The 27,583-nt window shown below is 48.1% G+C and overlaps 1 protein-coding gene across 1 annotated transcript in view; it reads left to right on the forward strand.

The window, feature by feature from the left end:
• LOC112968451 (cystathionine beta-synthase-like) overlaps positions 1-27,583 on the forward strand; it is a 34,441-nt gene extending 6,858 nt beyond the window's left edge. The window contains exons 3-17 of the mRNA XM_026070724.1: positions 767-873; positions 3,977-4,111; positions 5,846-5,925; positions 7,198-7,329; positions 8,604-8,673; positions 9,950-10,041; positions 11,225-11,350; positions 12,404-12,488; positions 14,540-14,645; positions 15,114-15,185; positions 16,438-16,572; positions 17,697-17,805; positions 18,583-18,667; positions 21,202-21,340; positions 27,160-27,583. Of these exons, the coding sequence (XP_025926509.1) occupies positions 767-873; positions 3,977-4,111; positions 5,846-5,925; positions 7,198-7,329; positions 8,604-8,673; positions 9,950-10,041; positions 11,225-11,350; positions 12,404-12,488; positions 14,540-14,645; positions 15,114-15,185; positions 16,438-16,572; positions 17,697-17,805; positions 18,583-18,667; positions 21,202-21,340; positions 27,160-27,583 (1,897 nt within the window). The remainder of the gene's footprint in view (positions 1-766; positions 874-3,976; positions 4,112-5,845; positions 5,926-7,197; positions 7,330-8,603; positions 8,674-9,949; positions 10,042-11,224; positions 11,351-12,403; positions 12,489-14,539; positions 14,646-15,113; positions 15,186-16,437; positions 16,573-17,696; positions 17,806-18,582; positions 18,668-21,201; positions 21,341-27,159) is intronic.

The following is a 27,583-nucleotide window of genomic DNA, read 5'->3' on the forward strand; positions in this document are numbered from 1 at the left end:
GCGCGCAACCCCCCCCTCACAGTCTCCTTATATGCGATTCCAGTTCTGGGTATACGGGGCACTTCCTGTAACTTCTGCACCGGCTGTTGCTAGGGGGTCTTCTTCAGCCCTCTGGTGGTCGTGGGGATGAAGGCTGGAGTCTTCCTCYGCATTGTGCGCCATATTAGGCTATCTAAACTAACATTGCCGCTTCGCTAGCTCAACTCAGTTATCTCAGGCGAGGTACATGCCCCCCACCACAGGATGTTCCCACAGATGTTCCCAAGGCTGTTTCTYRCTGATGTAACAAATTAGYACATACCACAATACAAGATGTTCCCAAGGCTGTTTCTCACTTTGATGCAAAAAATTAGCACATATCACACTGGTGCTGGGTAGGATGGGGAGAAGAGGAGAAGGCTTTATAACGGATGGCCTTCTGGCTTTCTCATCCATTACATAAAATCCCAATGTTTCACTTCCTGATGCTAACTTCACTTAGTTATAGATCTGGCCTATGGCCTCATTGAAGAAGGCACTTCAGAATAGCCCTAAAGATTAACTATCATCTCATTTTTTATCCAAAAGAATAAATAGCTCATGGTAACAGTGATGGAAGACCACAACTAGTTCCTGTTGCCATTAATCATCAGTGGACCTTGGAGCCAGGATGTAACTTGGTGGCCTACCAGAGCTGCTGAAACCTCAGTCAGATTTTATCCTGGTTCGTGCTGGGTAACAGTTGCTCTGATTTGATGTATTTCTTTTTTCTTTTCCATTAATACAGACCAGAAGAAACAAAGATCTTGCCCAACATCCTGAAGAAAATTGGCTGCACCCCAATGGTCCGAGTCAACAAGATTGGGAAGTCCTATGGGCTGAAGTGTGAGCTCTGTGAGTGTCCTTTTTCACTAGTTTTTTCTGGGCCATGAGGAGAGGGTGAGGGGTGATATCAGAGAGGGCTTCAAAAGAGACTCTGTGGAGAGGAAGGACTGAAAGGGAGGACCAAATGTTGCACGTGTTACTTCTGATTAGTAGGTTACAGTTTAGTCATTTATCAGATCAAACCATATGGTTTCAGACTGTAATGCACAGCAGGCTAATGGCAATGAAGGCGTCTCCCCTCCCAGCTAACAACTTCACATGCCCYGGCTTCCTTTTCAAAACACTGATTCAAATGTCCAGATCAGCAGAACTGGGGCCTGCTGAAGCTATGTGCACTGTGTGCATGCAATCAAGGGTTAGGCTGGTGTGTCAGCTTGGCGCATGTCACTGGCTCTGCAGCAACTGCCTGTATACACTCTGTTACCTGAGATTCGAGATGTTTTATGCACTGTACAGGTTAAGCTCAGGCACATGACAGCTATCACAGAGGTGTAGTAAATTCACACCATAACTTGTTCACTTGTCCTTGACATTAGCTATTATGTTGCTTTCCAGATATTACAGACTTCGTTAAACGAGTTCAGTCTGGCACCTTCTTGTTTGTCGTTGATGTTGTCTCGTTGCGAAAGCTCAGAGTGGAGCTGGGCTGATTTCAGGTGCTGGCAGATAATATGCCATGTGGCAATGGGCAGTGAAGCTGCAGCATCAGGGGTAGCAGGTGGTGTGCACAGGCGAGACTGGCTGAGTCTCCCCCCTATTTCCCCCCATGCACAGCATCTCTAGGACAGAGGAGGTGAAGCTGCCTGAAATGTAGTTGTCGAGACACAGTGAAGGGCACAGTGGGGCCCTTTCCGCAGCCTGCCCAGGCAGAGGGAGCAGCGAGGGCTGCGTGGAGAAGCACCAGGATGGCTCCTGGCTGCCAGAAAGAGCTTGTGCAGGACCAGAGCCAGGTAGGGGAGTCTGGCCAGGTGCCTGGGCATCATGCTGGTGCCACGTGGCTCCCTGAGCGCTGATTGCAGCAGGGGGGCTTGCTGCGCAAGAGGGACTCTGATCTGCCTTGGCATCACCTCTCTGCACTGCCTCTGCCAGGTTAGCTGGAGCTGGGCCAGGGGCTGCCCTTTCTGTGTGTCACTGCCCCCTGGGCTCTGTCTGGGATTTCATCTTCTGCAACAGTTTCCTTTGGGAATCTCCCCAAAAGTAGCCTGAAGTCAAATAGCAGGAATTTTCCACAGCTGGGTTTATCAGCAGCATGCATGCCAGGCCATTATACTAAAAGTGGGCCACCGCACTGGCGGCGGGGTCAGTCTTTCCATCAGGAACCACATTCTACCCCCCTGMGGCGATTTTATCATATCACTGCCTCCAAGTGGGTGTGTTATCTTATGCAAGGGTTGTTTTTAGCTTGGTCTCCTGCAGAAAAAAGGATGATGAAATTAGGCTATCTCTGTGTATATGGATTTTTCAGTCTTCCTTCCTATAACTTTTAACCCTACTAATTAATTTCAGCGAAATTGGTCAGGAGGACAAACATTAAGGTTCATGAGTTTCAAGTGGCTGGGTTGGAAGGAGAGACTTGATCAGTGCTCACGCTCCGTAAAACAGCACAACAGGATCTTACAGTCTTATATATGACAGTAGGGAATCCCCATGGTAACCAGTCTCCATGGGACACAAATCCACATGAAACATGCTGTGCTCTTTGACCAGATCCATTTTAGGTGCCTAGGCAGGCCCCTAACCCTGTAACCTCAGAGGCTGCCACGTTTCACTGCCTGTCTCCTTCTGGAATAAGACTTTAGGGGACAGTACGTGGCTGTGAAGCCAGGGTGTGAGGAGTTGGAGGACAGGTCTGCAGTTCCCGATTCACCTGTGAAGAAAGCCTTTCCCTTGGAGGATATCTTGCCAAGACAAGTGCCTGCCAGGCAGGGAAGGATTTGGTCCAAGCAGCAATGAGCAGGCCAGGGAGTGAATCCAAGCCCTTGTTTACTGGGATGGTGTCTCCCTCCCCTGGTGCAGAAAGGGAAGGAGAACAGGACTTTCCCAAAGTGGCCCTAAGTTCCTTGCTATGTAAACTGTCAGTGAGCACAAAGCCTGTTACACAGCAAAGACATGAATGCTTGCAGTAACTGCAACATTAAGGAAGCAGTTAAAATTAGCCATGATTACCTTGTAATTTCTGTGCCTTTGGGGATGTCTGTGTAGCTGGATTTTTGGCAGTTTGCCTTATAAAATGTAATAGTAATCACAAGAGTTTTTTCCCATTGCTTTGGCTGCCCATATATCTGGTTGATTCGGCTCAACCTGAAGGAGATGCCTCTGCAAGGATGAAGTGAATCACATCCTTAAGTACTCATTTCTCGTTGTTGTCTCTAAAACAGAGCCCAGTATGACCATTTCAGATATGGACATCAAAAACTGAGTGATAATAATCCTATCCAAAGCATTAACAGTGTGAAGGGACTGATTAGAAATACACATCTGTCTTGCAATTTAAATGCACCTTGGAAAGTCTCTGTTACTTGGGTTTTGGCAGTTGAGCTTAGAAAGTATGATTCTAGCTATCAGTTGAAAGTGTACTTTCTATTGTTTGTTTGTTTTTTATAGCACCCCATTCAGAAGTACAGAGCATCCTTAGAGAAGGCCACCTTTTTAGATACCTATTAATAACCCAGAGCCTGCCATGGCCCAGAAAAGGCCATGAAACCTTGCTGTGAACCCTGACAACGCCCTGCTCAGAGAAGTGCCCTTGAGGTAGGGCAGCAGGGTATATCCTAACAGTGTGTCACCTTCACATCGTCTGTCCAGATGTTTTTAAATCTATCTTGGATTTACTAGGCCTGCCCACTGCCTTCAAGGTGCAGGTAGATGAAACCTGGGTCAAAGATGGAATATGGGCAAGTATGTTGATGGGTAATCCCGTGACAAGCTGCGGTGCCCTGCAAGCAAAGAGTGGATGTGTTTCTCTGAGCAAAGGGTCATCCTACAGAGGAGAAATCGGTGTCCCAAAATGATCACAGTGAGGGCYGGGAGGAACAGGGGGCTGGTAGCTGAGGGGTGCTTGGCACTTGTGTCTGTAGCTTATCCCTGACAGAACCTCACCTTTGAACTGTAGTGGCAAAATGTGAGTACTTCAATGCCGGGGGCAGTGTGAAGGACCGCATCAGCCTGAGGATGGTGGAAGATGCAGAAAGAGCCGGGATTATAAAACCTGGAGACACACTGATTGAAGCCACATCAGGAAACACAGGTGGGAAGCATATGTGTGACAAGTGTCTGGGTACCAGGCAGACTGAAGATAGGGCTGGTATTTCTGAAGGGTCATGCAAGAGAGACAGTAGAGATATTTATGGAGTTCTTGCACTTCCTACTACACTGTTAAGCAAAAATACCAGACTGACTAAACCTCTCCTGGGCAATGTAGTTTTCTTTCCACTGGCCCATTCATGGAAACATCTGAGGAAACATCTTTGAAACACCTTTGCCCCCTCGCCCAGTGTGAAGTGACATATCTGTGAGCATTGATCCTTGGGCAACAGGCAGCAATAAGGATAGCAACGGGTCCCACAACTCTGGCTATGTCCTCACCTCAATTCCCCTCCCTCCTGGCTGCCTCAGGTAGCCCAAGGTGCTGGAGTGACTCATTGCTGAAATTCCTGAAGGGTGTCTGAGGATCCCGTCCTGTGCAGACATGCCCGTGAGGTTACCTCTTGGTAACGCAAACAGCCTCAGGAGCTGGAGCAGCTGGGACAGCCCGCGTGTTTTCTGGCTGAGAAGTTCTTGAATATTCAGAGTTCCCCAAAGAGGGCTTCCCCGATGGGCTGGAAGATCTTCTTTTCCTCTTTGTCACTGTCATCTTGCTCAGGCAACAGATTGTGGTTTGCTACAAGAAAGGGGGGAGAACAGAGGAGTCTCCCCCCAGTTTGCAGCCTGCACAAGACACAAGGACACTTGCCAAATTTCCATAGCCCTTTCCTGCTCCCTGTATCAGTATCCCCCCAAAAGGCAAGGATGTGTGTGTACATAACAAGCTTTCCTGAAAAAGGCACAACAGTGGATGTCAAGACACTTTGGAGGGAACCAAGGCCACGTCCCTTGCTGTGCTCCCCTCTGCTGCTATGGCGACACCATTTCCTCCACACTAGTAATGCAGAATGGGGCTCTTCTCTATAAATTTTGCTCCTTATCAGCCCATTTGTTCCAAGTCTCTCCACACCAGCTTTCATTTAGCTTAGGCATCTCCCCGTGTGAGTGCTGCTGTCCTCGCAGGGGCTGGGGCAAAGGGACCCTCTCTTCATGTGTATTCACAAGGTGGCTCAAGCTGCTGCCCAGCCTTGCTCCAGGCCTGGAGCCTGAGCAATCAGGGCAGCACCATAGTGCCTAAACCCATTCCCAGCCCTGGGCATCCTCTCCCAGGAACTGCTCCAGCCTCACTTTCCTTATCTAGCTGGGGAGCAGCTGGCTCAATCCATCATCCAGAGTGAAATTAGAGCACAGACACCCTTTGCCTGCTCACCATGGGGTGAGATATGCAGCTTCATCCCCCCCACACRCACATAAGTGAGAGCATTTGAGGGGGAGGGGGAAGTACTCCTGAAGTGAAATCACATCTCTCCTATGTTTTAAAAAGCTTAGCGTGGCAGGCAAAGGAAGAGGCCTGARCGTTGGTACAGGGAGGAAAACATTCCCTAGCCTTGCCATTCACTTTATGCCATGCTAACAGATTGCTCACTCTCCGTTCTCTAGGGACCAGAGTGTTATTATCAACTCACACATTAGAGCATCCTCCCACGCTCCCTGGCTTTCAGAGCACACCCTGCAAGACTCAAAGAGGATGCCCTCACACGTAGCTTGTCAGCAAAAATTTGTAGGTTACGTTTGCCGGTAAGAGAGAGGACCGTAGGAAGCATGAGGGAACATGAATGTCAGTTGGCCTTGCCAAATGCTGTTATCAAACGATTCCCTTTCCTCCCCCCTTTCCTAGGAATCGGGCTGGCACTGGTAGCTGCAGTGAAAGGTTACCGCTGCATCATTGTCTTGCCGGAAAAAATGAGCATGGAAAAGGTCAGAACTCTGTATGGTATTACCCTGCAGCTTGGGAACATCTCCCTCTCTGTTTCTCTCTGTCTCTGTCTTTCAAGAACTAGACTGTCCTCTCCTTTAAAGGGTAATAAAGCCTCGCTGCAAGTACTGACATATCTTTGTAGCTATTCAGAAGATTTCCTCTTGACAAAAAAAGCACACCGTGATGATCTGACTGATTATCTAGTGTCAGTGACGCAGCTGGGGTCATGTGTTAGCCAAATATGGTGCATTTCTGCAGAGAAACGGAGCAATCTGTTGTCTGTGAGAGCGAGGGCTGGAGGGAGAGAAGGAGAGGCATGCAGAGCGCCTGGGCTCTGCTGCCAGTCCTGCTAACTTCCTGTGTGACATTTAGCAAGTCACTTGATCTCTCCATATTTCTAGGCTTTTCTTTAACCTGAAGACATTAGAGTTTTCTGAGCTGTTTTCTGAGATGGTGGAAATCACGTCACTTGCGCGAGAGCTGATGACTAGGTGGAATTTCTGTCCTGGAAATGACAGAAATCTCCCACAGTCTTGGGGAGCCAAAAGTCTCACAAACGGGTCAGCTGGATTCATGCCAGTGAAGCCAAACCTGGCCCCTGACTTGGCTCAAAACTGAGCCCTTCTCCAAAGTGCCACCCCCATTTCAATCTAAATCTCACTTAAGCTGAGTCTGGATCAGATGCCACCTCCTCCCCCAGCTGCCATAGGTTTCACTTGCAGGAGCTGATACTCACCCATCCTTCTTTTTTGACACCCCCACTCCTGAGGCAGCCACATCTCTCAGTGGACTAATGCCCTAGGACTGATTTGTAGTTACTCCTTCCCCATGCCTGGGCAGGGGAGAGAAGGGACCTGGGGCAAAAATTGGTTTAAAGCATCCTCTCTGTGCACAGGGGCTCAGTCCACAGCACRTATGAAAACTGCTCCCAGATGCTGTTCCCTGCACCCGACTCCCTCTGTTCCCTTCCCCAGGCACCAAGGAGCAGCCCAGTGTTACCTACCTCTGCTGTGTCCCCAGCCTGCCCCAGAGTAGAACTGGGCACAGGGCCATGCTTCAATCCATGTGCCAGCTCCCGGCAGGAGGCCCCGGGCTGCCAGAAGGATGTCAAAGATAGTATAACTGAGAGTCGGACATTGTAACTCCAAATGTTAAATGTCTCCTGCATGCAAAGCTTCTCTGACATCTGACACCACTGTGAGCACATAGGTTCAGATTACTGACACTACGTGGGATCAGTTGCATTACATCTACTTTCTTCCCTCTGAAAGGTCGATGTTCTGAAGGCGCTGGGTGTTGAAATTGTGAGGACCCCATGCACCCGCTTTGATGCCCCCGAGTCTAACATTCGTGTTGCCTGGAAGCTGAAAGATGAAATCCCAAACTCTCACATCCTGGACCAGGTAAATGCAGTTCCTCCATGGACTCTTTCCAAACCTGGCTTATACAGTACACTCCAAGTCTGTCTGTGTTTGGGGCTTTGTCCAAACCAGCAGCTAAGGCAGATTTCATCAGTGTGAAATCACCATTTTATGGCTCATGCAACTTAACTGCTCCTCCCTAATGCACAGGGTGGCAGAAACAAAATAAGGGTCATCTGTAGCACTTCTGCCAAAGCTTGGGGGTGGGGGAGGCTGGGTTTTCTTGCATATTTAAAAGACTCCTTAGATTACTTCAGATATTAATGTCAACCTAAGAATCACTTTTTATGTCTGACTAGCAGCCTCAATTCTGCCTCAAAATAAGCCTCATGCTGTAAAAGGCAAACACTGACAATTCCCACCTGCAGTTGCCACAGTACTGGATCCTGCACAGGAGGGCACTTCTCCCTCTGATCTGACCCTGCCATAGGGAGGAATCCTTATAGTGAGCAGGGAACCCCAATACTGCAGAAAATTTAGGTAAGGAATAGATTTCTTTCCTATTAACAAAAAACAAGCTCAGCATCTGAATGCACTTTTCAGAAGCAGCCTGGGCTACAGGCTTAAACATGACACTGCACACGTTTCTGTGCTGTACCTGTGCACCCCTGCAGTGACTCCCTCTCTAAATGTAGGACCACTACTTTGGCTGACATTTCCAAGACACTAACTTGCTGCACTGCCAACCACAAATGTCCCTGAATCACAAGTCAGATCTCAAAATTACATATAGGATACTTTTCAAAAGTTTTAAAATTTGACRTATGGGGGGGTTGYTTGTTTTTTTGAGCTTTTTAGAAGCATTGCGTGGCTGCATTTTCAAATTTTTCTAGGCAACAGAGAAGTCTAAAAATGTTTCATTCTAAACAATAGCTGAGATGCTGGGGTACTTGCTTGCCTCTGGCAGCTAGAGCTTTAATAAAATCACCAGATCTCACAAAACGTGGCAATGCTGAATATGATAACAGCCACACCATCTCCAAGGCAAATAGTCACCAAGTGCCAGAGAGGGAGTGTTTCTGAGCAGATTTACTCTTCTAGTGTAGATGTATCATGTCCTTAGAAACCTGGTCCAAAGTGACAACCAGGAGGAACATCTGTGACCTGGCCTGGTTGGATTACAGTGCAGCCATCTCCAGGAAGAGGAGGGGGGAAGTTGTATGCTTTGGGTAAAGCATGTCAGGAGCTATTGCTAGTTTGGTATTTGACCTATGCTTTACGCAGTGACCTATGCTATTCTCTGTTGAAATAAACAGTACCGAAATCCAAGCAACCCCCTGGCTCATTACGACACCACAGCTGAAGAGATCCTGGAGCAGTGTGAAGGTACCATTTATGCTGTTGTTTCTATCTACTGAGGATGCTGTAACTCTGTGAGAGGCTTATTTTACATTGTTTATTGATCTGAATGTTTAGAAACGCCCAAAAGGGCCTCTGTAAGTGAAGGCATCCTTGATAATACTGACACGCAGAGTGTAGCAACTTCACATAATCCACTCCAGATCCACCTAAGCCTGCAGGACTTCCCTATTATGGCCTCCAACTTCAAAAGCCTGAGGGAGGAGACCAGAGGCTTAACAAAATTAGGCTGTTTGTATTGAAGGAGAAAGAGCCCATCTCTCGGCTGTTACAACATCTCTGAGATCTGTCAGATGAGAGCACAAGATGGCTCAAGAGACCTCACTGAGGAATATAACTCCACCAGGGCAGTGACGGGCTTCATCTGATCCAGCACAGTCATTAGCAAATTAAAATGGATCAAAACTTAATGACATGTGATGTGATGGGGGAGGGAGGGGGGAGAGGCAGGGAAGGACTGCCTCAGTCCGTGTCTGTGCAGATAGAAGTAAAATTTATTGCCAATACTGGGAGCACTGCAAAACATAAACAGGGCTCAAGGGTTTTAACCAGAGAGCAGTTGTGATAACAGTACAACAGTTGGATAGCAACAGGAACAAGAGAGTTCCAGACTTCCCTCTACCAAAGTGTGCAGATCTGCTCTTATCAGCAGCCACTAGTGAACTGCAAGTCCCATTTTCCCACTGCAGTTACAACACAAGGCTCTGAAGGCCTAACAGATTCTGCTTCTACCATTCCTACACCAGTATAATTTCACTGATGTCAGTAGGGCTACTCCTGACAGACAGGGGTGTCAGGGCAGAGCTGAGAGAACCATCTCTCCTCTTTGGATGCTAACACTAGCTGAAAAGGTGTGCCTGTTATTAGTGTGTGTTGTTATTCATGTGCATGCACTGCTTCAATGTGGTGTGGTTTGGAAGGGCTGGAAGTGTGGTGATCCTCCCTCCGCCTTAAGCCAGTAGGTGCCAAACATGCAGAAATCATGGAAACCAGTGGTAGATCTGGAGGTCACTCTCAGGCCCCTGTGCTGAGGCAGCATCAGCTGTGTCCAGATCCTGCAAGCTCATCTGTGCCCCTCAGCAGGACCATGCTTTTGCCACTGGAAAGAATTCTGCTTGTCCTTTCCACACACAGGGTTTACATCTGTGCAGGACCCTAATGAAAGGGAGACTGTCTGCCATGGCAGGGCAGTGCTGGAGGTCAGGCTCAATCTCTTCAGGCCTCTCTCTTCTCTGACCTGCAGGCAAGGTCCACATGGTGGTGATTGGATCTGGCACAGGAGGCACTGTTACTGGTGTTGCCAGGAAGCTGAAGGAGAAGTGCCCAGAGTGCAAAGTAAGCTGGGAGGAAGGACTGCCCAGGGGGAATGGTGACTGCCCTGGGTTTTCCTGCCTGTGTCCTTGATCAGAACTAACCCCACAGCTCATGTGYGGCAGGGCAGAGCTAACAGTTGTTGTCTCTGCCAATTTGTTTTTTCACAGTGAGCTTGGCTTTTCTTGGAAACAACTTGGTGTTATACTCAGCTTGAGCCAGATTGCTCAAGTGCCTTAGAGGTAAAAGGCTCCACAGTGCTGTTACTAATCTCTGCCCTCTCCTGTGCCCTGCACTTTCCAGGATGCACTCAGATTTTCCGTGCAGAAGTGGTTGGCCCAGCTGACAGCATTATTGCTCCTGCTCCTGGTTAACCTGGCTGCCAAAAGCTACTGCTCTGGCAGCTCCATGTGGGGAGCAGACTGTGCAAGTACCTCTCATCTGCCTCTGTGAAAGCCTCAGTGCAGTTGAGTTGACATCAACCATAGACAGATGATCATTCTGCAGAGCTTGTGCTTCAAGACAGACTGGCGGCTTGAAGGTTACTGCCTCCCCAGCATAGCCAGTGTGCGAGTGACTCTGGTTCACCAGAGGCAAAGTCAGATGGTGTGGATTCAGTCACTGGTGGATGTGGTCATGAGCTAACCTAGCTGACTGCCTGAAGCTGAGTGTGAAGCAGTACCATCATACCTTTTTAAGCTGCGTGCTGACACAGGCAACCTCAACACAGACATAAGGCTATGGGCAACTGGAGGAGGTGCCACTGTCAGCCAGCACAGGTAGATCTAGAAAGGATATCTATCTGTGGCCACGGTTTTCCACAGTGAGTGAGCTAATGGCTGGCTTTGCACTGAAGCAGATTAAGGATCAATCACACCCTCTCTTTTAAGGGTTGAGCTTTCAAAGTAGCAGACTCTGCCAAAGGGGCAATGGCTAATAGGGTGATAACATTTTAAGCCACCACAATCTCTTCTGCAGCAGCTGAACACCACTTAGGATCTATTTGTAAAGCCAGTGAGAAACAGTATTTCTTTATCCTGGAAGCTTTCCATGCTGCCAATGGATAGCAATATTAATGAATATCATGGAAAGAAGAATGTTGCTGACAAATGTTGCTTATAAGAGCACGGGTAATTTTTCCTTTGAGGTGTGTGTTTGATTATATTTGAACTCCCTCTGTGATTAACAAAACTTCCTTCCCTCAAAGATCATTGGTGTAGATCCCGATGGCTCCATCGTTGCTCTGCCCAGTGAGCTGAACAGGACAAACACCACGACCATAGAGGTGGAGGGTATCGGACATGACTTTATCCCTACTGTCCTTGACAGATCAGTAAGTAGCTGTGCGATGAGAAGAGGCCTCTGTCTGATCTTTGGCTTTACATTCAAACTACTCCCAACCTCAGAAATAGCCAGATTTGGTACCTGTCCYGGCCCAGCTCTAAGGCTACTTGTGTGCATTTCCAGTGCAGAACAAGCTGTCGTGTGGGGACCAGGACCCCAGCATCTCTCTGAGTAAATCTGGTCACAACTGACCTACAAGGAGAAGCCAAATATAGGAGCAGACAAAGAATGTGTCAGAGTATCTGACTTCTCAGCTCAGTCTTGATCTTCCAATGTCCAGAGCATGTCTCTTTTACTGTAAGTCTGCAGAAACAGTCAATATTGAGGCTGCCATTCATCACACCGGTGTTTCCTGAGGCTTCGGTGTCCTTCACTGCATGCACCAAGCAGAAACCTTGCACCATATATGAGCTGAAAGACAAGATTCAAACAATGTAAGACAACAGACCATGAACCCAGTACAGCTTCTTGTCAAATTTCCTCTTTCTATATCAATCACCACCAGCTGTGGTGCTTTAAAGCCATAACTCAGGCTGTATGTGTTCCCTGAGCCTTGCTCTTAGAACCCACTCCACACAAATTCAGACCCCAGATTCTTTATATTTTCAGGTGTTGTGTTAATTACATCTCTGCTCTTTGTACATGGTTTTACAGCTTTGACCTGTGATCATCCCCAAACTCTTTTCCTTGCTGGATCTGATTATAGCTTTTGTCTGGCAAAATCTTGACCACTAACCTAACCTAGCCCAGGCCAGCATGAACACCATTCCCTCTTCCACATCCCGAATCCGGACCTGTCAGATATCCCAGATTCGCTGAGGAAAGGGTGCTGGCTGGAATGGCTAGAGCGGGTGCTTTCAACCAAGGACATACCTTCCAGACTTAGGATGCCTTGACAAATGTGTTTGTTTTCAACCAGTATGGAAAGCAGTTTAAAGCTGCCAGACATTGGAGGCATCAGCACCTCAGCATACATCAGAGGGTAGGCACAGCCTGAAATAACACCTCCAGGAACCAACTGTCCTCTTTACTTTCTCTTCAGGTGGTTGATCAGTGGTATAAATGCAATGACAGAGACTCGTTCCTCATGTCTCGCAGGCTGATTAGAGAGGAGGGATTATTGTGCGGTAAGCATCAATAACAAGAGCTGCTTCTCTTAATAAAGTTTTTGAATCTCACCCTTTAATTGTTTTGGGAGAAGAGCAGTTTAAGGGCAGATGCTCACTGCATTTGGTGTCTGCTGGGTTAACAGGGCTGAATCCAGAGCTAGTGTGTAGGTCACTGTAGATTTCAGGGATGCTGCAGTGAGTCAGTGGTCTAGGAACTGAGTCACTGGTGATAATAATAATAATAGAAGCAATAACTCTCTTCTTACTTTAACATTTTTGCACATAGAACTGGATCTGCTGGGCCTAATTCTGTTTTGGTGTAGTGTTACATGGATTGAGGAATAGGATTAATGGGATACAGGACAGGACAGGTGGACTAAAACTTGCTCCACTAACAACTCTGTGAGGCTGTATTTTCTGTCTTTGAACTGTTGCCACACTAGAGGTGCCAGGATTGAACCAGGAAAGATTGAAAGTAAAGTGAGTGTAAAATGTTCTTATTGAGTATTTCTCTGTGTGCCAAGGAGCTGTCAGTGATCCCAATGGCTTTGCAAAATGAACAGGTGCCTTCACACATACCCTGCCTGTACTGCCCTAAGAACCTCTACACAGCATCAGCATTTTTCAGCCTTTCCTCCCTCTAAGCAGGTAGTGGTAGGTTTGTGCCCAGTACCAGACAATACATAGGCTTGTAGCTATGGCTGATAAAATTCCTCATAACTCACATACAGAAAGTTTTGGAAAAAAAATCAGGCTGTTTGTAATGAAATGCTTAAATGCTGTTTGAAATATTTTAATTAAAGTGCCAACCTGAAAGCCCTGCCTTGGTACATACCTAAATACCAATACCTGGTTGTCTTCCTACATGAGTGAAAGGTGAAGGGCATCTTGATGGGTACACTTTCACCCTTCTTATCTGTTACACAATGATCTTAGACTTTAAAATGACAGCCCACAATTGATTAAACTATCAGAGATTTCAGTCATAGGTAATAGCTAAGCTTTTCTACGCTTCTTTTCTACACCTGCTAGAACATACTTGACCCCTAGTGAAACATGTTTTACTTTTCAAATATTTAATCTCTTCCTTCTCCACCATTTTTTCTTTAAAAAAATCAATCAGTTCTGATCCAGAACAAGCACTATTTTGAAATAGAAAGTCTAGATGAAATGTGGTTCAAGATGAAAACATTAGATAAATGTTCCAACGTTTTACATACTCACAAAGTCACCGTGTTTCAATGGAAACTACTTGCTGAACTAACTATAATTTGTGAATAGCTTCATGTTCCCAGAACTGCATTTTTCGGGCACTTTCATCATTTGTTTGAAAAATGTGACCCAGTACTACTTAACCTGCTGTAAAATACGTGCTGCCTTGAATGCAGTCTGTCACTGGCACACAGGTAGTGGAATGTGTTTGACTTTCAGTGCTCGAACTATCAGTGGAAGAATTGCATCTGTAAAGTCAGGACCTGCTGTCACTACGTGCAGCAAACCACATGCACACACACACAGACGCAGAGATACTTTAAGCTTTCCCATTGCATTGGTCTGGTATTCCAAGCATGAATGTAATGTTTATATATTTTTTCAACCTTTATGGTTTATTTAAAGTGAATCTTTGATTGTAAAATAAGTCAGCCCAGAAGCTCTAGATTTGACCTCCTTACCCAAAGAAAGGGTGCAGCATGGGCTGCAGCAGTACAAATGTGCCCGTAACCTCTCCTTTCAGTCCTTGGCCTGCCTGCAATCCCACCAGAAGAGTGCCAGTCATAAGGTGACTTTTCTTATCACCTCATGAGCCTGCTGTCAAGAGCCTCCACATGGAGGTGCCCCTTCAGTCCCTACCTGGTCTCTTTTGGAGAGCCATATGAGATTGCTGACTCACTTTGCCTCCTGGTCCCAGCGTTTTGGGCTGCCCTGGTCTACAAAGGCATTACTTCTGCAGCAGCTCAGCCCCAACGCCTCCGTCCCACAGGCCAGGGCAGAGTGGGGTCCACGTGGGGCTATGACCAGGCACCCTGGGCACTTCTAACATCTGTCTCTGTCTCCTCACACCCGGCCAGGTGGCAGCTCAGGCAGCGCCATGTCTGTGGCCATGAGGGCTGCCAGGGACCTGAAGGAAGGGCAGCGCTGTGTCGTCATCCTGCCCGACTCCGTCAGGAACTACATGTGAGTTTCTGTGCTTGCCTGGTGGTGCAAACTGTTGGAGATCCACCAGTATAAATCTGACAGCATGCCCCAGAGTGAGCCCCAAGCCGGGAGTCATCCCAGTACAACCCCACAGAAGAAAAACAAAAAACAAAAAACAAAGGGAATAGCATACTACAGTGGTAAGAGCCAGGGGCTGTGTGTTGGGACACTTGGGTTTTATTTCTTCCTGTCACTGACTTACTGCACGGAGTAGGAATCAGTCAAGCTACAGTTTTTGAACTTGCATGCCTAAAGTTAGGCACGTAAATAGCTGGCATGCTTCTAAAAGTTATTGAGCACCCGCAGCTCCTGTTGACCTTAAAAGGGGCTAAAAGCAGCCAGCTGCAAAAATCATGGAAGCCCTGAGGCAGTACTGAGGTCTAGTGCATGAAACAAAGCACAACTTCTTACTGAGGACTTACAAACTTCTTTGCTGATGATTTCTAGGTCCAAATTTTTGAATGATAAGTGGATGATTAAAAATGGATTCCTGAATGATGTCCAGGAGCACAAGCCTTGGTAAGACACTTTTGCGAATATAAACTGTACTAAGGGAACCAGTTTTCTGAGTCTGGAAGTGATTATCTTCAAAGAAAAGCATTATCTTCTAGTATTTCAAAAAAATTAGTCAAGTCCAGATCCTTCTGAGAAGCCTGTGATGCCAGCTCCTCTTTTTGGACTGGTTAGATATTCCTGTTCTCTGATCAAAAACTATAAAGGAGTCATTTCTGTCCTGAAGATGTTGATGTGCTCCCATCTGGCAGTCATTTTCCAGGCTATTTAAACTCTGCCGAGTAGAACGATTGAGGAGGACATCTAGCGCCATTCAAAATCTACTCTCTCTGCTTTGCAGCTGATATTCAGCGGAACATCAGGCCAGTGGGGAGATGGATCCCTTCTGGAGCAAAGACACCTTCAAACAGACTGGGGGTTTTCAGGCAGGAAACAGTAAATTTTCACTTTCCAGAGTGGGAGGCTGGAAAGAATGACCATCTCAGCTCCCTCTTGCACTCCACAGGGAGAGAGTCCCTTGAAGGCAGAGAATCAAGCAGACAAACTGCTGATGCCAGTTGACAAGTGGCAGGATAAATGCTTATTGTTTAGAAAGCACCTAGTCTCACTTTCAAGACAGGAGGTGTTACTGATGTCACCTGCTCCTGTGGGTTATTGTGACTAAAGATTATTGCAAATTATTTCCTAAAAAAATAATACTTTTCAAAGGCATCTTGTGTCTGGTTAAAATTGCTCTTGGCCCTTCCAGTCTCTAGAAATTGCCCTACCTTGTCTGCAAGGGTGAAGGGCTGGGATGAGTTGGAAGTTCCCTGTGGTCACCAGTGAGCAAGAATACCTGGTCCCTGAAAAGTCTTATCAGCATCTCTGCTAGGCTCTCTCCTGGAGGAGCTGCAAATGCTGCATATTAAGRATCAAGGCTACAAACTAAGGAAGTAAAACTGGTAGGTCTCTGCTCATGATCTTAAAGCTAAGCACTTAGTAGCTTCCTTGGAATAGGGACAGCTCAGTACCTTGCTAACTGCTGGCCTTAGGAGTCATATGTACCCTGGGCCTAGGGAAAGCTCTGCTTAAACAAGACCTGGCCATAGTGGACTTATTGCATGACTGCTTTGGGGACAGCAGTGAGGTGAGCTTTACAGGCAGATAGAATATCTTTTGTGTAGTTGGTCTGGTCTTTACTGACCTTGCCTCTCTGAACAAGGCCCACAGGTGCACGCGAGTGAATAACAACTTGGTGCTGCCATTTGTCTTTCAACAGGTGGTGGAATATCAAGGTGCAGAAATTGAATCTCTCAGCCCCTCTAATTCTTCTCCCAGAAGTCAGCTGTCAAAAAGCAATTGAAATCCTCCAGGAGAAGGGATATGACCAGGCTCCTGTTGTTGCTGAATCAGGGTATCTATTTCTACTTGTTACATAGATGGTCATTCAAATGGGAAGAGCAGCCATGATGAAGCTAAACAGAAAGTCCCATTTACTTATCCAGTGATGTGGTACTTGGGTTAAATTCTGTGAATTCTGCTAATTTGGTTAAATTCTCTTAAATTCCATTTTTAAATATCATCTGCCTCCTTGTGACGCAAAGTAAAGGATAAGCATATGGGCCTAAATCCTGAGAGACGTGGGTCCTATAAATGCTGCAGAAGTGGCACGGGCTCARCATTCCTTACAATTGCCTATCTAGACAGTTTAGAGCCTTTATTTTTGCTAACAGTAATAACAGGCATGGTCTATCAAGAAAACTCCCTGTAAATGAGCTAGTAAAAGTCAAAGCCAAATCCGGTGCCTAGCAGCCTCAGCAGAGGTTGGATCAGTGCATTGGCCAGCGGGATGCAGAGGAGAAGCGAAGGCTGGATGGGAAACACACTCAGACAAGCAACTGGAGAGCCCATGAATCTCCCTTTTCCCAGCTGCTAAGTCCTGGACTGCAACAGTCAACTTTAAATATGGTTGAACTAGCAGCTTGGTGGAGGACAAGTATCTTCTTGTCCCCAGTGTGATGACAGTGGAACAAATGGAGCTGCAACAGTCTCCGGTGTGGGGACGGGAAGCCCCTCGCTGTCTCAATTCCTGTGCGTTGCCTATGGTGTAGCAGCAGATCTCAGATCCCAGCCTGTAGCCATCTGTCCCCAGGCTCTGGTGTTGAACTGAGACATTCTTAGGCTGATACCCCGACTATGCTCATGCAATGCCCTGSGTTTGGGCTATTTCCACTCCAGAGGGTGCACAAACCAGAAATGCATGCATCGAATGGACAGCTGATGGAAAGAAAGGTGAAAGTCAGGAGGAAGGAGAGCAAGGGAAAGATGTGATTCAGCAGTGAGAGGCCCTTCTAGGGGGTCACCAAGAGTGGACACATGCCCACTAAAGGTGCTGCTCAGATGCAGAAAAGGCTGGTGCCTCTCGCTGAAAGCAGCAGCGATTTAGTCATGACTTAAAAGGAAGCAGTTCAGTCCTTATGTAACACATATGCTGTACCTCAGGCCTGGCCTTTTGAAAAACTCCTTGTTCCCTTGCAGACTTATTTTGGGAATGGTGACACTCAGCAACATCCTCTCCTCTGTGCTGGCTGGAAACGCACAGTTCTCAGACCCTGTCATGAAGGTCATCTACGACCAGTTCTCAAAGGTACCACTGATGTTACGGCTGTTATCAACTGGTGTCTAGGGAGGGGAAGGAAAGATGCACCACCACTCTGAGCTGTGAGAGGAGCTGGGAGAAGAGGTTAATGAAAAGACAGAGCGGTAAGGATAGCGAGAAGTGGGAGGGCAACCATCACAGAGGCAAGATAAAAAATAGGTCCCTGCAAAAGTGATGCCGAACGTGTGGAGTGACACAGGAGAATACTGTGACATCAGACACAGGAGCTTTTTTGCCAGGAGCAATGCACTTGAATGTCCTCACCCATCTGGACATTATCTGAAGACTTTTCGGCCAGCAGGGGATCAGTACCCACTGAGAGCAAYGCCCAGCCATCCCCAGGGCTCAGCAGAGTTGGTGCAATAGGCAGGGGCCCTGAAGGGATGCAAGGTAGGTCCTGGCTCCCATTCGTGTGCCAGGGAGGGAAGCCTGGGTCACATGGTCATCAGTGGTCCAGAGGTGGAGTGAGGTAAATGGATGGTGTTTCAGAGGAGCTGGAAGACTTACACCAATACAGGCCCGCAAATGCCCTTGGGGCTTGTGGGGTGACAGCGCTGTATTCTGGCTAAGGCAAAGCCAGGTTGACTGCAGTCTCCTGCCCCATCTCACAAAAATAGTGCAGGCAAGTGAGGTGCACTTGATCCTGGTCTCACCAGGTCCCACCCTGCCCTAACAGGGCTACACTTAGATGGAGGAGTTGGGCTCCTCACTGGTATGCTTTAAATGTAAAGTGAAATGTCAAATGTCTCTTTTTGTCCTGTTTAGATCAGCCTGGATGACAGCCTTGGGAGGCTTTCCTGTATCCTGGAGAATGACCATTTTGCTATTGTTGTACATGAGCAGATGCAGTGTAGGTATCTGTAAAGAGGGGAAGGATTGTATGGGCTTTGCACAAATGTTTGGGGGGGGGGGAGAGAGGGAAATTCTCAGACTGAGGTTGATAGGTATCAGCACAGCTGTTCCACGAGTGCAGCCTCTGTGCTTTTGCAGGAAAGGTTTCTGCCCGGTGGCTCTGCAAAGCCCTGAAACTGTCAGCTATTCACTCATTGCCTTTCCTGACACTGCAGGGATGAGAGGAGAGGGGGGAAGCCTTAACCATGGGAGTCCAGGACCAGCACAGGACTTGGTGTGTGTATTGCCAGAGCACTTCCCAGCTCTTGGCTATGGGAGCTGTGTTGTCCCCCCACGCAGGGATGACACCGAAGCACACAACAGCTCCATCCCTCCCCTCCATGAAAACCTGGTTTTGGGGATGGGAAGGTATCCGTTATGGTACTTCACTTGGTCCCCTCACCTGACAGCCAAGGTGGACAGTAGGCAGTAACTTGGAGCACACTGCCTTTGCTGTATGGCTGTAGCCTCAGGTATCTAATACCCATTTAGTCTCTTAATCTTGAATTCAAATTGTCTTGCTGATTGTGGGTGGCAGAGTAAATAAGTGGGAAGTTAGGGATCTCCGTAGAATTAGTAGCCCAAGGGCAAGATCCAAAAGAGCATTTGGGCACATTAGATATAGCTTAGGTGGAATTTAGGCATGAACGTACATGCCTAAGAGAACAAACTACAAAGCTTGCACCGTCCCCTGCTTAACAACTTTTTGCTGTGCATGCCCAGAGGCTCTGCCATCATCTCTGAACACCCCTGTTCCCACTTGCTACCTCTGGGGATGCAGCCATGAGATGTCCGTAGGCCTTTGTCCCCTGAGGGGCCTGGGCAAATCACTGTACTAAGGGGCTTCACACGATGGGTGTTGTTGGACACATACCCTGGAGGACCAGGGTAAGTAGAGAAAGCTGGAAATACATGTGTTGCACTGTGAGCAGGCCCCTGTGGCTGAGGTGCACAAGGCAAGATTCAGAGGCACACTACGCACCTACGTGTGCAGCTAGAGATGTTCATGTAGAGCCTTATCCAGGCTGGAGCCAGGCATAGGAATAGTCTGCCAATTCAGGAGCACCATTTGACTGGTCCAATAAAGCAGCTGTACCAGCCAGTTTGATTTACCTTCAAACCACTGAATAGCCCCTCACCCTACCCTGGTGAAGCAAATGGGGCTGGTAGAGCCACGTGCAGTAGGACCATGAGAGCATGAGGGCTGCTGACGCACTGATGGCAACAGGGATCACACCTTGTTACTCCCCTGACCAAAACAGGTATGGCTGCAGGTACCTGTTCTGTAAATCTGGCCTAACACATCTTTCCAGTATAATTATGCTGTAAAACTTCCAGAGGTACAAATTTGGCCTTATCTCAAGGGAGGTGCTTTGTTCAAAACATCAGCAACAAAACAAAGCAATCAGAAGACCCATGTTTAGAGTGACATTAGAGCTGAAGGGTGAAATTATGCTGATTTTATGGGGTTATGCACTGAACATGCAAAGCATTCCTGTAGAATGTCAGTATGCAATATTGCACTTCATTGACTACCAGCAAAGAACTTGCAGTCTGAGGACTAGACCTGCCTGCTGAACTCAGGGCCTCCAAACCCCACCGTTCACAAACATCCCAGCCCCTTCGTTTTTGTTGTGGTGGCCTGCTCTCCCTGAAATCCCCATTAGCTCTAAAGCAGGCTGGCAATCCTGCCATGTGCCCACAAAATGTTGCAAACAAGCCTCTCTAATTCAGAAGATGCATATATCCAATTCTTTCACCAAAAAAAAAAAAAAAATCCAGGCAGAATTGTAGGCAGAATTTTCTTTTTCAGATATTTTGTCATAAAATAATGAAAATCTATTTTGTATCACATTTTGGTATAAATTAAATGGTATCCACCAAAAAATATCAGCCAGCTCTACTCAGTGCCTCCTGCTCTGCTTTCTAAACAACTTTTTTCTTTTCTAGAGCTGCTGTTTTAATGCAGTGGCAGTTGGCCCTTTATTTATTACTTTTTTCCCACACCTTCACAGCTTGCATTTTATCTCCTGTTTGGACTCTAGTGGCTAATTTTATTTTAATTTAAGAAGGCATTAATCAAATTGTTAAAGCAGTTCTTGCAATGTTATTTATTTTATTAGGGGTGGTGCAGGACATTATGAGAACAGAGTAGAAAGTGTCTCATTGCTGCTCTTAAAAAGTCTGATTATTTTGGCCTGAAAAGTTTTGTGGTGATAGAAGCAGAGCTGGAACAGAAGTTGGGTAAAAGCAACTGGGAAATTAAGGTTCATGCTCTGGTAAAGAATGCATTATTTGCAGCTAAATACATCCCTGATGTGATTCCAGTAACCTGACTCATGATGCATCGGTCATTTTTGTTGAGATATAGCAGAGACAGCTTTTCTGCCAGTTAAATTTTCTCTTAGGAAACGAATAACAGCCTCTGGATGGCTGTGGGTTGTTCCCCTCCCCCCTTTTTTTTCACTAAACTGGAATTTTCTATGCTTACAGTCAGTGGAAATGGTAGTTCCTTCATGAAGCAGATGGTGTTTGGTGTGGTCACAGCGATGGACCTCCTCACCTTTGTCAGCAGAAGTGAAAAGAAGCAGAAATGCAGCTTGGCTGCACAGGACTCTGTTTCTCCAGCAGGGTCAGTTGCTCCTCCTGAACCTGAAACAAGTAACTGAAGATATTTTGTGGTCTAATCCAGCTGATAGTTTCTTGGAATGACTAGGTTAAAATTGTAATGTAATAGCCATTTGTCCACTAAATGCCATCCAGAATAACACTAAAGAGAAGATGACTAAAGAAATTATGTTTAATAGCAATATGTGGTTACATGGAGCTACACAGGACTGGAACAGTAACGTAGGGTGGGTAGAAATATGAAGGGAATCATTCTTATTGCTCAGATTTTATCAGAAGCGGGTTTTGATGTGTTTGTTACCAGTAGCTAGCTATACAGCGCCGGTGTTACCAGCTGCTGTGAGGCACATTGGTTTCACCGGCCTGGAGCCTGCCTCTGTGATGAGAGAAGCTTGGGGCTCTTGAGACCCCCATTAGGCTCGGGGCATATATGGGGGCGAAACATGTCCCTGCAGACCCACCTGCCCCTCTCCACTCCTCACAGAGAGAACAAACTGGGTGCCTAGGCTGCAGGCACTGCCCTCCCACTGCCTGTGCTCCCCAGGGAATCGCCCTGCTCTTGCTGGAGAGCCTCCTTCTCACCTCAGTCTCCTTTCTGGGTGGCAAGGGAAGAGATGGAGAGGGGCTATAGCTATATCGCAATTTTCTGTAATATTCAGCTCATGAATATTCACCATGAGATCTCATTACTGAGGGGGGGAGGGAGAAGGAGAGGTTGATCTTGTTTTTGCTGTCAGAGTATCATGTTCTAAGAGCTGATAATGAAGGTCAGAAGAGCTATTTGCCATGGCTGCAAAATTATGAATGAAATCAAAAGTGAAACAAGTGATGTGGGAACAAACTGAATAGCCTCTGAAACCCAGGTTGGGGGAGTCACTTTCAAAACATGCTAAGAGCTCTGCAGTCTTTGCCTAAGTCTCAGGAAGTGCTCCAAGTGTTGTCAGAYAACACAAGGGGAGAACAACCAGTTCCAATTTTGGCTTGTTGCTAAGTGGCTAGTCCATATTTTCAATCTAATCTAGTCTGTACAAGATTTTTATTAAATTATAGAATGCTAAACTATTTATATTTAGGAATAGTGTCTCTGCTGTCTTTTGTTTCCTGAGTTACATAAACTATATCAATCAGATCTTCTGCAAGTTTTTGCTTGAAAAATAACCATATTTGTCCAGAAGAGTAAATACTGATTAGATCAACCTTATTATATTGTATTTATTTTAGCAACTATATTGCAAACTGAAGGATATTAGCCCACATATATATTTCAAATATACATGAGTAAGTCTCAGAATGCCTCTTAGCCCCATAAAGTACAGAACTGAACCTGAATCTGGACCATTTTGAAGTTTGGGACACGCTAGACCCTTCCTGACATCCCACTAACTCTAATGTTTGCTTCTACATAGCAGGCCTGGCTGCAAGAGGAGTGGAGATTTACGTCCACCTGACAGCCAGAGTCGCGTCTCTCTTTGTAGAGCTCCCCTCCAAAACTGTGAGGGCCTGATCCCCGGATCGCCCATGTGCTAAGCAAGCTCTCTGATGGGACAGCTCCTGTCCCAAAGGCAGCTCCTGAGGTTTGAGGTCAGGTGTGTGATACCTCCTTGGGCTCCTCTAAAGACACCTTGGAAGGGGCTGCCTGCCCGTGCCTGCAGACTGCTGCCCCCCCCCAGCCCCCCCGAGCGGGCCCTTCTGAGCACACATGAAAATAAGCCCCTGTGTGCTGGGCGGCCCTGCTGTCTGGTCTCTCCCGGGGGTGAGAGCGGACTTAGGGTGCCTGGATTGCACCCGAGAGCTTGGTTAGAGCAGGCAGGAGAGCTCCAGGCTGCTGCCATGTGTGTGTGCAAACGAGATTATGGCAGTGACTGGCCTAGCAGTACCCAAGGCTGCAGGGACAGGTAGTCCCCACAGTTCGTCCTCTCAGAAATTGCCTATGATTATACAAAAGATGGTGTTACTGTGGGTTTGAACAAAAATGAATACAATGTTTGACAGAGGGAGAGAACTCAACATTTATTTATGAAGGAAAGTTTCTCCCTTTGGGATAAGGTTAGAAATAGAGCCAAGCTGGCGGTTCCCCATTACTGTCTCAAAGGGATTTCCATCCTGCTCCTTGCTCTCTGCACCCCGCAGCTCGCCCCAGAGCAGGGTGCCCCCCCCTGCATGTACTGAGCATAGAGTTTGTGGGGCTGAGCACTAACCTGAACGTGTGAAATGAGGTGACTTTAAAAAGAAAATAACCACAAGAAAATCCAGACTATGGAATAATAGCACGTACTTGCAGCCTAGATTTCTGCTGCCCTGAGACTTTTTGCAATATCCACAGTCCCCACGGCTTTGTCCGAACAACAGTGCTCCTTTTACAAACAGCGGTGCTGCTGCACAGTGACTGACAGCAATAAACAGCCTACGTTAGAGACAGCTGCGCTTCAGCAGAGGGTGAAATAATTGCTGAATATTAACCATGATTTTACAATGGCACGGCTGACAAGTATGTCAACTGTGAGTGTGGGAACCAAAAAGTTATGCATAAGCTCTGGTCATTTCAGGATTGCTGCACCCGGGTGGGATCCAGAGGCACTGCGGGGTCCCCAGTGCCCCCAGACTGGTGTCCCCGGGGCGCTTGCCAGGCGGTGGCAGGGCCCCCCTCCGCCTGCGCCTGAGCCCAGGTTTCCTCCCCACAGCAGTCAAATGTGTCTGAGGAGGGGGAAAGCCAGCAAATGCCAACATCCCTCGCCAGGGAGAAGGTGAGGGCAGAGCTGGACGGGTGCTAGAAAGACGTGTAAGGAATAGGGAACRGTGTGGGACGAAGAGAGGACAACCCTTTTGAGCCAACTGGTCTTTCAAGTTCATTTCCTTTCCCTTGTTGCTGAGACCCTGTTAGTATTTTATGCACCTTTTGAGGAGGTGGCTAACAAACACTGAGGCTAATACTCAGGCTATCACAGCACCGCTGGGCCGGTGTTAGACACAAACCAGTCCGAAATGAAAGTCTGAGCCCGAGCTGGGTACAAAGCACTGCCAGATGGCAGCTCTGCCCTTGCTCCTCTCCTGTCTCCTCCTCATCTCCCCACCCCGCAGGGAGGGAGCAATCCTGAGCCAGGGCTGTGGCTTGAAGCTAAACCAGACGTCTGTCTTGCCTGCCTGAAGCTCTGTCCACATGCCAGCGCATGGCCGGGAGCAGACAGCCCTCCATGCGTAACCACTTGCAGCGTCGGCAGCTGGAGCAGCTACCTGTGACTGTCCCAGCTTCAGGCCATGTGCACTGACTCCCTTGCGTCTCTGGTCATGTGGGGAAGGAGTGCACTGTGCCCGGCATGGCTCGTTTTAGCAAAGTCCGGGACGCTGCACACCACCACAGAAGAAATGGGGGTCTGCAGGCTGAAGGAGCTCCACTGGGCGGTGAGAAGTGGGTGAGGGATGGGGGGGTAGCAGAGCTGGCCTTGGGGCTGGGRCTGAGGCTGGGGCAAGTGACAGCCCTGTCTTGCTTGCCCAAGCTGGGTTGTGGTGGGGAGGAYGCCCCTGCTCTTCACCCCCCTCGCTTCACTGCTTTTAAATCCCTTTATCCCCCAGATGGGATGGGGCAGGAGGGGAYGGGAGGGGACGGATGGCAGCCCTGCAGCCTGCAGGGAGACTCTGGGTGAGTCTGAAGCCTGAGGGACTAAACTGACACCACCGGCCAGATAACCATCTTCCCGCCCCAGCCCAGCCACCTTTCGTGCTGTGAGGGCTTCCCCGCCTCCGCCATCTCCTCCCGCCACCGCCAACATTTCATCATGGAGCCATGGGCTGGGGAGTATAAATAGAGGTCCCGGCTGGGCTGTGTGAGGACGACGGGAGACGCCACTCTGGTCCCAAGCCCACAGCTCACCATCACCACGCACCAGGTAATGGGGCCCCACGGCGCGACATGGCAAAACGGGAGCAGTTTATGCGGCCGATGATAGTCTGGTTTTCCAGAGCTAAGGAAAAACTGGCTTGGCATGAGCAGGAGGCTGTCTCCTCCGTATCTGCCGACCGACAAATTCCTTCAATGTTTGGCCTTTACTGGAAATAGGCTCTGTTGAGCCTATTGCTAGGTGAAATTATAGGCTTGGAGGGTGAATGTGAGTGCCGGGGTTTGGGAGTTTCGTGTTTGCAAAACACATGCAAAACACATGTTTTTACGTTATGTGTAAAGCCTAAAGTGGGCTGCAGACCCAGGGAATGGCCAAGAGATCTCTGCATGTGGTTGCAAAAGGGAAATACTGCATGCGAGTCTTGCCATGGGCTACCTTCAGGGAGCAGATCTGGGCTCAATGCTATCACACAGCCATCAGACAGCTGGAAATAGTGATAAAATAGCTGTAGGAGATTAAAATGCGTGAATGAAACAGCAAGGGGCAGAACAGTCTCTAATAATGAGGAAGAAGCAGATTGATAAGTAACTTAAGCATGAGCTTGCTTTAAAAACAGGGAGGCTTTAAAGAATATCACTTTGTGTGTTCTCTCTTGTTTTCAAATTAAAGACACACGGAGTTCGTGCTTTCAGCCTTTTTCCATGCAATCATGCAATTTATAAATATTTTTTGTTTAAAAATGTTAAGAACAATTGCAGGTAGTCACATGTTTCCAAGGATAGAAAATTGAGGGTATCTATCCACTGCATAGCATGAAAGTAATGATGCAATTGTAATCAAAGGTGGCACTGGGGCAATCAGACAAGTGATCCAGACTGGAAGGATCCAGTTCACCAGGAGAACAAGTGTATTTAATATAGCAAGATGTAAGATCAGTCACCCCAGGGGAAAGGATCTGTGCAGGCCACACTTACAGAAATGCAGTGTCTTGAAAATTTGGCATTCCAAAAAAATACAGTTCTGGGGGTTAAAATAGAAAAGGAAACCAGCATGAGCTGGCCAGGTGATCCGTGCCATCCTAGAAAGTCTAAACCCAGGTTGCGTGAGCAGGCATGGAGAGGTAGTTTGCCTCTGTGCTTGGCTCTCATGAGAGTGCCACTGGCACACTGCAACCCTGGCTGAAAACGGATTGGCTGATAAATGGGAGAAGGCAAAGAAAAATGTTGTGCCTGAGATCTGAAATATCTTCCTTACGAATTGAAGACTTCACAAAGTGAAATCAGGGCGAGACGATCTGCTGGGCTTCTTGTGGAGCAGTGGGCTGGTTAGAAAAGATGAGCAGAAAAGTATCAGGCAGCTAGTGGCATGGCAAGACTGGCTGGGAGCAAAAAGCCAGACATATTGAACAGAGAAATAAGGTCCAAATTGCAGTAGTGGCTGTGGAACAAGCTACCCAAGGAAACAGTGCTGCTTTTATCTCGTGGTATTTCCAAGCCTGAAGGCCTCCCAGGGGAAATTAGTCACTTAAACTTAAATCCTTAGGGTCAATATAGGGATAAAGAAGTGTCCTTCCCTGGCCAGATGATCCGGGCCAAGGCTCTGTAATGTGACCTTCATTATCCCGGTACCCACTGTACATCAGTCTGAGCGCCCAGCCTGCGCAGCACTGATGCACTCATGACTGCAATGCCTCCCAATGGGCAGGACCCCCGCAGCGGGTGCTCAGATGCTGGGGAGACTGTGGCCTGGGGACCCCCTGCTCTCCTTGCAGGTGCCGGAGGACACACCGGGATGAGGTTTTGAGCTCTCAGGTTGAGACTTGTATTTTAAAGTTAAGCAGCTAGTCTCGGCGAACTGCCCCAGCAGATGAGCAGTTTTACGGCTAAATATGCAGGCTGGGGAGAGGTGCCCACCAAAAAGGCCCTCCCTGGTGGCGACTGGGGCGCACCAGTTTTCCCGCAACCCATTTCCTCCCTTCCCCCCACAGGAGCATGTCTCTCGCCAGGGCGCTATGCCTGTGGCTCGGCTGCCTGCTGCTCGGCAGCGGTGCCCCAAAGCCCCTGGGGCCCTCCTGCCCCTGCCCCGGCTACCTGCAGAGCGACTGCRACATGCAGGGCTTCGCCAGTGGCACCGTGCCCACAGGCGAGTCCTTCTACATCGACTTCGCCAGGCGGCTCTGCACCTGCGGCCCCAGCGGCAACATCACCTGCGCCTCCCGCTGCCCCACCGTGCCAGCCACCTGCACCACCATGGGCAGCCCCATGGCTGACGGCTGCCCCCAGTGCGTCTGCTATGACGAGGATGAGCTGCCAGTGCCCGCAGGGGCCGTCACCGCCCGGGGCACCCAGGTTTGCACCTGCCCCCCACAGGGAGGCCAGCTGCAGTGTGGCAGCAGCAAAAGCAAGGAATAA

This window comes from Apteryx rowi, unplaced genomic scaffold (genome assembly GCF_003343035.1).
Source record: "Apteryx rowi isolate R43461 unplaced genomic scaffold, aptRow1 scaffold_317, whole genome shotgun sequence".
In the NCBI taxonomy this organism is placed as follows: domain Eukaryota; kingdom Metazoa; phylum Chordata; class Aves; order Apterygiformes; family Apterygidae; genus Apteryx; species Apteryx rowi.